This window comes from Trachymyrmex cornetzi, unplaced genomic scaffold, assembly GCF_001594075.2.
Source record: "Trachymyrmex cornetzi isolate Tcor2-1 unplaced genomic scaffold, Tcor1.1 scaffold43, whole genome shotgun sequence".
Taxonomy (NCBI): Eukaryota; Metazoa; Arthropoda; class Insecta; order Hymenoptera; family Formicidae; genus Trachymyrmex; species Trachymyrmex cornetzi.
This window is the reverse complement of record NW_017299069.1, coordinates 785,486-796,432: the sequence shown is the minus strand read 5'-3', so window position 1 is coordinate 796,432 and position 10,947 is coordinate 785,486. Positions and strand designations below refer to the sequence as shown.

The 10,947-nt window shown below is 30.0% G+C and overlaps 1 protein-coding gene across 1 annotated transcript in view; it reads right to left on the bottom strand.

Moving 5' to 3' along the window:
• Positions 1-6,840: 6,840 nt before the first annotated feature.
• Positions 6,841-10,947, bottom strand: part of LOC108764510 (ATP-binding cassette sub-family F member 1) — a 7,512-nt gene continuing 3,405 nt past the window's right edge. The window contains exons 2-5 of the mRNA XM_018512794.1: positions 8,993-9,218; positions 8,172-8,817; positions 7,854-8,032; positions 6,841-7,503 (exon numbers count right to left, since the gene is read on the bottom strand). Coding sequence (XP_018368296.1) covers positions 7,009-7,503; positions 7,854-8,032; positions 8,172-8,817; positions 8,993-9,218 — 1,546 coding nt within the window. The 3' untranslated portion in view covers positions 6,841-7,008. The remainder of the gene's footprint in view (positions 7,504-7,853; positions 8,033-8,171; positions 8,818-8,992; positions 9,219-10,947) is intronic.

Genomic DNA, 10,947 nt, shown 5'->3' with positions numbered 1-10,947 from the left:
TTTAATTAAATTTCTTTCTTCTGATTAATCAAATGTTTCGAAGTATTTGTAGCGCCAAGTGGACACTACCGCACACTAAATTGACAAATAAGTTTAAAATATATAAAATAACTATGAAAGTAATTATTAAATTAGTTACTAGTTACTTAAAAGCTGTAACTAAGTTAGTTATAATTACAGATGGAAAGAAAGTAACGAAGTTAAGTTACAGTTACTGAAAAAAAGTAACTCTAACTGTAACTTCGTTACAAGTAACGAGTTACTTCTCATCCCTGGTAACTATCTTGTAATAACGGAATATTCGTGACTGATGACGAATGGTATAAAATTGATGCTTTTGTAGAAACTGCTAGAAGGTTAAAAACAGAGGTACGGTTCTTTGACAGAATATAAATATTGATATGTGTATATTTTGAATCTGCTTAACTGCCAATCGTACATACTTTATATTTCTCATATCGAAAACAATCTCTAAATTTCGAGCAGAAGCAAGGATTATTTCAAACCTAATTATTTAAAAAATAGCTTATTTAAAAGATTAAAAGATAGAAATACTAAGACGAGCGGCAAAATTCTATTTGCACAAAAGCGCTTTATTATATGATATATATATCAGCGGCGGCTCTCCGTATAGTATTAATAGATAAACTATTGACGGTGAGATTCAATTAAAGCCAAAATTGTACTAGTATATAAAGAAAAACAAGAAAGATTTTAATCATTAAAAAAAATATAAGTATTATAATATAAGTATAGGGCTAATATGTTGTTCTAGGATTAAAATCTTTTCTTAATAATTCGCAAAATATTCACAATATAACCGAGAATTAGTTGAAAATAAAGAAAAAAATAAAAATTTTTTAGTTACAAAAAATGTACACTATGTACACACGTTGGGTCATTTGTAACCCAGAAGTAAACATCGGAGTTATGCCAGTTAAAGGATACGCACGAATTGAAGCCGGCAACATACAAAACTTGTTCTCTATAAATGCCAAACTTTTTTTAGGAATAGAAAAAAGACCGATATTTGACCAGGTACTCTTAGTATTTCAAAAAAAAATAGAAATATGCAGGACACGAATGATGTGTGTATTAAAAGTTAAAACAATGTTCTAAATACAACAAACCAATCAGAAGTTGTCGAAACAATAGCCAAAATCTTATTTGCTACACAATGATACAATTTAAAAAAATTAAATATTCTAGAAAATATTTTGAATCATAAAATTTATGCAATTTTGATGTAATAACTGATTATAGAGGAATAAAAGTATGTATATACTTTTTTTATAGTATATTTTTCTTTCTTTCCAATGTTTCCATTTTTTCGGCAAGCAACTAAAAAAATAATAATTTTTATATAAATTCACATAAAAAATCATACAAGCATTAAGATCCAGCTAGACCGTGTAAGGCTTTGATTTTCTATAGTTTGTGTTATCACATGTACGGTCCTATAATATATTATATTATTTATTTACGTCGCCTAAAGAGACGTTGTTCCTTCATATGCCAATTATTGCGAAGAATGTTACTAAGGCCTCGGTAGTCTAAAGGCTCAGGACGCTCGCACGGTATGCAAGAGATCCGGGTTCGACTCCCGGCCGAGGTAATATTTTTCGCAATAAGAATTAATTATTTACAGTTTTTAATATGTTATTCATCATTATTAAGATCGTTTCGAAGATGCGAATAAGCATCAAAAAAAAAAAATTTGTTAAAATTGCTAGTCAATTTAACTCGTGATATTACTACGGTAGTTTAGTAGAGTTAGCGTTTCAAGACCGGAAATTTTTCGGCGCACGTTTCTGTGGGACTACATACGTAGTATATAAATTCACATAAAAAGTCATACAAGCATTAAGATCCAGCTAGACCGTGTAAGGCTTTGATTTTCTATAGTTTGTGTTATCACATGTACGGTCCTATAATATATTATATTAATAATTTTTAAGTTATAGCAAATTTTTTTAGTTATATAAATATGACAATGAACTCTCGAAATTAAAACAAAAATAATTCAATAAACAAGCAAATGAAAGTAAACTGCGCGATTAAAGGTACGCTATAATAAACTATTTATATCCTATATAATTCAAATGTATACATGATAATTTTCGTGTCGTTCATTAAGAATACAATCGATGAGGAAGATGAGGAATCATCAAGAAAAATTTTATGTCTAAAAGTTAGCGTACTTTTGTAAAAACGTATAGTGAGTGCAAAAAGTATTCGTACAGAGAAAATATTTTTTAAAAAAAACTTTATTTTTAAAAAGTAAATATTATCCAGCAAGAAATGAGTCATCGAATTGATGTCGAATCGATATAAATACGATGATTTCAATATTAATTTGACGTCAATTCGACGTTTAATTGATGATCATTTCTCGCCGGATAATTAACAATTTATTCATAAAAATAAAATAAACTGTATGTTTCTTAAAATTATATATACCAAAAAGATGTGTATTAATTGTACAGAATATATCATTTGAAAAATAAGCGGAAATTAAAAATTATATTGTTTGAATGCTCAAAAAGTATTCATACAGAAATTCAGCTTCTAAAATCAGGAATACATGCGAAGCTCGTTTGTTTATGTTAGAACAGAATGTATTCATTGCATAAAATTGCTAATTAATGTTTATTTTCTACAAATAAGACTTTTTTATAACAAATTTTCTTATACGAATACTTTTTGCTCTCCCTGTACGTTATTAAATCGTTGAAAATGACTCCCAGTTAGTTGAAACGTCCAATTATCGTGTATACATTTGAATTATAGAATATAAATAGTTTATTATAGCGCACTTTCATCCGTACAGTTTACTCTTATTTGCCTGTCTATTGAATTTTTTGTTTAATTACGTCGTTATTATAGTGATATATATTCATGTATTCGTTATATAAGGCTCATTTTTCAGCTGAATTTCTTGCACAGTTTATTTTTTTTCTTTTTCTCTCAAATGTGGAGAGAAAAGAAAGATGAATCAAGAACTTTAGCTAAAAAGAACAGATCTATATATTATACACCTATTATTTGTAACTATACTGTATTACTTTTCATATTTAAAATAAAATAGATGTGTAATCACACACACATAACGCACGCACGCACGCATGCACACACAAGAAGAAAAGAAAATGTATAAAAAGTATAAAAAATTTGAACAAATCTTTATGTGTAAATCTTATAAATATTGCAAATGACTGCAAAGTGGCTATCAATTGAAAAGCTTGCAAGTTTCACGTTCAATATACGTCTCCTCGATGAAATTAATAGAGAAATAATAGATCATATACATTCAGTTCCAAAAAAACGGTACACTATAAATTTGGGAAAAATTTATCAAATTTCAAATGATTATAACTTGGTAAATAATGAAGATAAAAATATTTTTTAAAAAGCAAAATGAAGCTTGCAATGTCCACTTTAAGATTATTTGAATGGAAATTGTACTAGGCCATTATTTTTAAAATGGCGGATGACAAGTAACAATATGCGAAAATGGATAATCGAAGGTCCAACTTTGCAATGGTGCATGATGTGAATCAGGTGCCGTCGCTCAATGGGACAACATGCACGTGAAAGTATAAAATTTTATCTTTAAAATGCCTTTTTACTGACTTCGATATGATCATTTTTCGCTGAATTATTCCAAATTTAAGATATCGCTATCATTAGCTTAAGGAGGTTGTAAGGGCACAAAACACATATATTAATATTTTCGCTTTAAACAAACTACATACATTTGAAAGTTGTGTTCATAACACTCTGGTTTTATTGAGCAACACATTTTTATAGGTTATTTATTTTATTTGTTATTAGTTTTATTGTTATAAACAAAAATTGTTAAAATAATAAGAAAAATCTAAATGTTTTTATATAAATATATTAAGTACTAAACATGACTTATGCAAAATTTCATTGAGATTCACCATTAGTTTATAACAAATAACAAATTTTATTTATTTACTGAACAATTAATGTCTGTATCTCAAGATAACTTTACAAAAATATTGTTGAATTCCTAGAGTATTTATATAAAAAAATTGAGATTTTTATCATTATTTTATAATACATTTTCATATATTTATATTAGAGTACAAATTTAAAAAATATTACTACTTATTTAAATAACTTTTGATCCAGATGGTCAATTGTTTCTATTTTTTTTGTATTATTATTAAACGAAATTTAGAATAGTCTGTAATTTTTTCAAGTAGTTCTTAACATATTGCATTTGCCTTACAACCTCCTTAAATTACGCTTGTAATTTTTCCCAATATGAACTGCATGGAGTTTGATTGGTCGAAACACCACATTGCGTGCGTGCGTGTGTGCATGCGTGCATGCGTGGAATCATTAAATACTGCGGAAGTGACGAACCATGGAGTCCCTATCTCTACTAACACACACACACACGCGCGCGCGCGCGCACACACACACACACACACACACACACACACACACACACGGGATCAGATTCCTGTCGCGTCCACGCCGTTGATCCTGGATAACGCTAAGAGCAGGACACACACACCCACAACACACACATACATACACACACGTATACGCCCGCATGCAAGCACGCACACACACGCACGCACACAATGTGGTGTTTCGACCAATCAAACTCCATGTTCGTATTGGGAAAAATTACAAGTGTAATTTAAGCTAATGACAACGCACAGTGGGCCAGATGACCCGAAATCTTGGCCAAAATTCAAAATGTTGATGGATTGGCACAAAACTCGGTATCTGAGGGTTTTTGGGATCGCTGATTTCGAATCTGAACTAAAAATTTAGAAATTCAAAATGGCGGATCCAATATGGCATACATTTATTTAAAACGTTCGAGTTTAGCTTAATAATCAATACTGAAATCGTAAAATAATGTTTAAGGATTATCTATCGTTATTTATTCTGTCAATATTTATTTACATCTAAATAATTGTAAATTTAATAAAATTTAAGATCAAATTCGTTTAAATAGATCAACCTATAAATGGCAATTCACTGTGTACTGCAATTAGTATACAATCATTCTGAAATTTTATACCAAATGTACAGTTTGGAAATATTTTTCTTTTGCATTATTTGGGTACTTTCTTCTCATTCCTTTAGAGATATCTCCGGTAAAGGGCCTAAAAGGCCTCATCCGTGATGATTCTTTGGTGGAGGCTAAGGAAGAGCCCCAGTGCCGTAAATAAACCCTTAGCCTATGACACCTTAGATGAACGGACAGCACTGAGGGGAATGAGGAAAAGTACCCAAAAAGTTGAAAAAAATGTTGAGAAAAAGTTGAGAAAAACGACAGATTATATCATGCACGGAAGACTAGCAGAGTTCACACTATGACAGATGTAATAAACAGGGCATTTGAAACATCAGATATTCTCATTTCCACAATTAGTCTGAAGAAAAGAATGGAAAAGAGAGTGCGTAAAACACTTCCTACGGAAGTTCTTGAATTACTAGTATATTCAGATAACTTAAAAAATGATATTGAAACTGATGAAGAAATTGACGAAGACATTGATTTAAACAAAAGCCTTGATACAATTTACAGTAATTTAGACAATATAAATGAATACATTGATTTGAATGACAATACAGAATAAATAGCAATGATAGATAATCCTTGAACATCATTTTGCTATCTCAAAATTGATTATCAAGCTAATTTGAACAAATGTTTTGAATAAATGTGTGCCATATTATATCCGCCATTTTGAATTTTGCAATTCCTATATCAGATTTGCGATTAGTGATTTCAAAAACTTTTGTATCACTTGTATTCATTTCTCAAAAAATTGAGAATTTTGGTTAAAACAGCTATCAAAATAAATCATTATGCCAGGTAGTCTCATTATGAAATATTCATAACTCAGGTTGCGGCAGGTTGCGGCAGCTAAATCTTATCATTACTTTTCTAAAAAAGTACCTGCTTTTTAATGAAAAAAGATTCATCTTGAACCAGTTTGAACTTTGAAAGTTGCAATCTATTAAAACTCAAAAAGTGGAAAAAAAACTTCTATTTTTAGAAGTACTGTTTCATTAATTACATTTTTATAAATAAAAAAATATTGAAAATTATTTTATAACATTTTCAGGTAACCTCTTGAAAATATGCATAATTATTTATACAGAACAGAAAGAAGTGATAATAAAAAAAAACATAAAGATAATGTGATTTTCTCACATTTTAAATAAATAAATCTACAATTCTCGAATTTAAAATAAGAAAATTAATATTTGTAAGCAATATTATTGTCTCAAAATTGAAATCTAGTCTAGTCAATGAATCTATAAACATATAAAATTATCAAATTGCTCAATTAAAAATTTTTATTTTTCGGATTTTTGGCCAAGAAAATCATCGAAATAAAATAGTGCAGCGGTATCTTAAATTTGGAATAATTCAACGAAAAATGATCGTATAGAGGTCAGTAAAAAAGCATTTTAAAGATAAAATTCTATACTTTCACGTGCATGTTGTCCTATTGAGCGGCGACACCTGATTCACATCATGCACCATCGCAAAGTTGGATCTTCGATTATCCATTTTCGCATGTTATTACTTGTCATCCGCCATTTTAAAAATAATGGGCTAATACAATTTCCATTCAGATAATCTTAAAGTGAACATTTTAAGCTTCATTTTGCTTTTTTAAAAATATTTTTATCTTCATTATTTACCAAGTTATGATCATTTGAAATTTGGTAAATTTTTCCCAAATTTATAGCGTACCGCTTTTTTTGGAACTGAGTGTAGATAAAGTATTATAATTTGGACTAATTTTTAAAAATTGACTCAAACTCTATGTTGTTAACAATTTATTTTTTACACTCGTGCAAGATATTTATAATACAAAATTCGGATCCAGTGTTTTTAGGAGAAACAAGCGTCCGTACGAAGGCTTTGATTGCAAGCGATAAATGATCGCTTTTACATTATTACAGGCCACCAAGATATCAATTATGCTAATTGGTCGACGATTATTGTAGAACGGCAGCGTTCGCAGCTATGCTGGGATTGTTGATGACCTCTCCTAGACTCTCGAGCAATTCTTTTCTATAGTCATCAAAATCGCCGTCAATAGCATTGATTTGCTGGTTCTCAATGACATAGAGACAGCATTCAGTATCTCGAATCAGTCGTTCGTCGTGCGAGACGATGATTACACCTCCCTTATACTCGTTAATAGCGTCTGCTAGTGCGTCGATAGATTCTATGTCGAGATTGTTAGTCGGCTCGTCCAAGATCAACACATCCGGTGCATTTAGACAGAGTTCGGCCAACGCAACGCGTGCCTTTTGACCACCCGATAGGTCTTTCATCTTAATGGTGTGCGCGTGAGAGCTGAGACCGAAAGTACCCAGCTGTTTGCGTGCCTTTTCGTATGGAAGATCAAATAGTCGCATCAGATATTCCGCTGGGGTCTCCTCAGCAGTTAAATGCTCTCCAGAATGCTGGTCGAACCTTCCTATCCTCTGTAAAATGTAAAGTAATTTAAAATAATAGATAATATAGGTATTAAGGAAAAAAATGGAAGAGAAAAACGTTAAAGTGAAATACTGGAGTGTTAAAGTAATTGTCTGTCAAATAGATCTGAATTCAATTCCCAGTTTGGTCTTACTCTGTATATAAAACATAAAATTTTGCTTAGAAACTATTCTATAAATGTAAATATTTCAATAAGTATTACAACTTTTACGAATTGAGATTCACAAATAATAAAATATTAAGAAAAATATTTTATTATTTTGCAAACTGAACGATCGAGTTTGTAAAATGGAAAAAAACATGATTTGTTGTTTAACACATACGGTCTCGTACTTACCAGTCGATGATTCTTCGTGATTTCTCCCTTCTGAGGAGTTATATCGCTCATTAGTAATTTTAGGAAAGTAGATTTACCAACACCATTAGGGCCCAATATTGCTACTCGAGAATTTAAGTCTATACCAAAGTCTGCATCGATAAACAATGGTTTCTGCCCTTCATATCCAAATGTTACATCTGCAAAAAAATAAATGTACAAAAAATTTAACTTGTATTTTTGTTACGTACTGATTTTCCCTGTTAACTTCGTATTGGTTTTCTGTTTCTAAATATAATTTGATAAATAATTTAGTGTATGAAAGAATTAATTACATACTTTGAAGACCAAGAATTGGAGGTTGCAACGGTGGAGGATCTGGAAAACTAAATTTTACTATATATTCTCTCGGTCTTTGCAACAGTTCCGTGGGCCCGGTATCCTCCTCCTGTTTCTGCATCTTTGTTCGATTCTTTTCTTGCTTTCTCGTTAGAGTCTCCTTTTGTTTCTTCTCAGCCTGCTTCTTACTCTGTCCAGCCGCTTTGAGGTCCTTCAGACGCTTCTCCTGCTTCTCATACGCTTTCACCATTTCCTTTCTTTTTTGCACATACATCTTCTTAAACATGCTATAATTTCCTTTGTAATAGAATAACTTTTGCTGATCTAAATGTATGACGTCCGTGCACACATTATCCAAGAAACTTTGATCATGCGATACAACTAGCAGAGTCTTCTTCCAGCCTTGTAAGTAGTTATCTAACCAGATAACTGCATTCAAATCTAAATGATTTGTAGGTTCGTCCAATAGCAACAATGTGGGTTCTAGGAAGAGTGCTCTTGCGAGCGAAACACGCATTCGCCAACCACCAGAGAAGTTTTTCGTCGCGCGATTTTGCATCGCACGATTGAATCCTAAACCGGCAAGAATCCGCCTTGCTCGTGGCTCTGCCGAATCTGCTCCAATAGCTTTTAATTCATCATACACCTGAAAATAACACACACATCATATTTTGTACAAGTTTTCAATAGTTGCAATCTTCTTCAAAAAAAGAGATTTAAAAGAAAGAAAAAGGATAAGAGAATTATAGATTATCTTTTTGTATATAATTTATCAATTTTTTAGAAAAAAAAAATTTTTAATTTATAAAAATAATTATTACCTCTTGCAATCTATTCTGCACACTAGTGTCTCCTTGCTCTGTCAATTCTTCTAATTTCTTGCATTCTGCCTGAAGCTCTTTGCACTTCACATCGGCATTGAGCACCACTTCTACAGCGGGAGTATCGTCCGCTATAACTTCTTGTTCACAATACAGGACATCTATCGTCGGTGGGATATTAAAAGCTCTTTTGGCTATATGACGGAGCAAAGTAGTTTTGCCATGACTGCGACAAAAAAGAATATCAAATGCGATATACTCTTTTTATAGGAAATGTTGCCTTTTTGTACAAAATCAAAGTTATTAAATTGCAAACTAAACATTTGAATAAGGAAAAATTCCTAAGTTTTATAAGTTTTTCGATAAGTGTTGCTTACAACATGCTTTATAATTAATCTCGTAATAACTTTATAATTAACCTGTTCTTTGTTGCTGCACTAGAATTATATTACAATTTTTCTCTTTGCTTTCATCTTATTTCTTGTCAAATATCAAACATATAAGATCAAACATATTTTTAAGAGTGCAAGAGTGTAGACTAGTTAAATATTATAAAAAGAGATTTTATATTTATTTCATTTTAACCCTTAGTACACACCTTAGTTTTTAGCACCCTTACTACACACGTTCGATCATTTGTGTCCTGAATTAATTTTCATCACTTTTACAAGTATTTATAAATTATTAAACAATTTTTACATATATTTTGACATCCTTAGGAAGTATTTGTACAGCTATATATTTATAACAAATTGCAGATAAATTATTATAACTAAATATAGTTAACAAAATGAGAAAAATGCACTATTTTATATAAAAATGTAAAACTCTGAAATACAAATGTTTAAACAAAAATTTAGTTCAATATCTTAAAATTGATATTCCAAACTACAAAAAAAAATAGTTCAAGTGTAGACTGTCCAAAAAGTTTAGTACTTAATTAATTAAGTAATTTAAAAATGATTTTTTAATATGCATAAATGGCTATAAATTGAAGATATATTGCATTTACATTTTAAACAATGCATTTCATTATTGTTATTGTGTTAAAAAAAACTTATAATTTATTAGGAAAATAATTGTAAAACTATAAACAATGAAATTGTGTGTGTGTGTGTGTTTGAAACATTAATAAAATTATATTAAACCATAAACAATTTTTTAACGGAGTCAACAGTTAATTTATTTCTGTCCTCAAACCAAGGAGCTTTCATGAGGCTGAAGCTTTCCACATTGTCATTATGTATTGGAATTGCAAAAAAGAAAGAACATACACATCTTCAAGATTTCGGAGCTCGAAATCGGTTTATTCACATTTTTAAAGTAATCTATATATTTATTCGATGACATTTTCCTTGACAATTACATATTCGCGACCAAAAATATATAATTTAGATGTTTGATTGAAAACGGAACATCATCAATTTTTACATTTTTTGGTTTTTAAATATAAAAGATTTTTTCAATTGTATATCAAGCTAGTCTATCTTTTTAAAAAGAGTATATTTGGCTTCAACAAGTGCAAAGTAAAAATGCACTGTTTCATAACCTTAGAAAGAGTATGTATATTTTTGAAACAATATAAATAATAGCCTTAGTTACGATAGAGAGAATAATTTGTAAATGAAAATATGTAAATAGTTAAGATTAAAAAATGCAGTATATCGACGAGATAAGAATGTCATATAATTTTTTAAATGTAAGTATCGGTTTCATGTAAAATTAATTAACTTTAAGGATGTATTGCAACAAATCATTCTTTAATTTATTTTTATATGTTTAAAAAGTTATTACTGTTAATTAAAAAATAATTTGTTGTTTACTAGTCAAAGAAAGTCTCAAAATTACTTTTCTCTAATATATAATAATCAAGATATAAATGTAAATTATAATTATTACAATAGAATCACAAAGGACTTCAAGGGATATTTATCTTTTGCAGTGTGTGTGTGTGT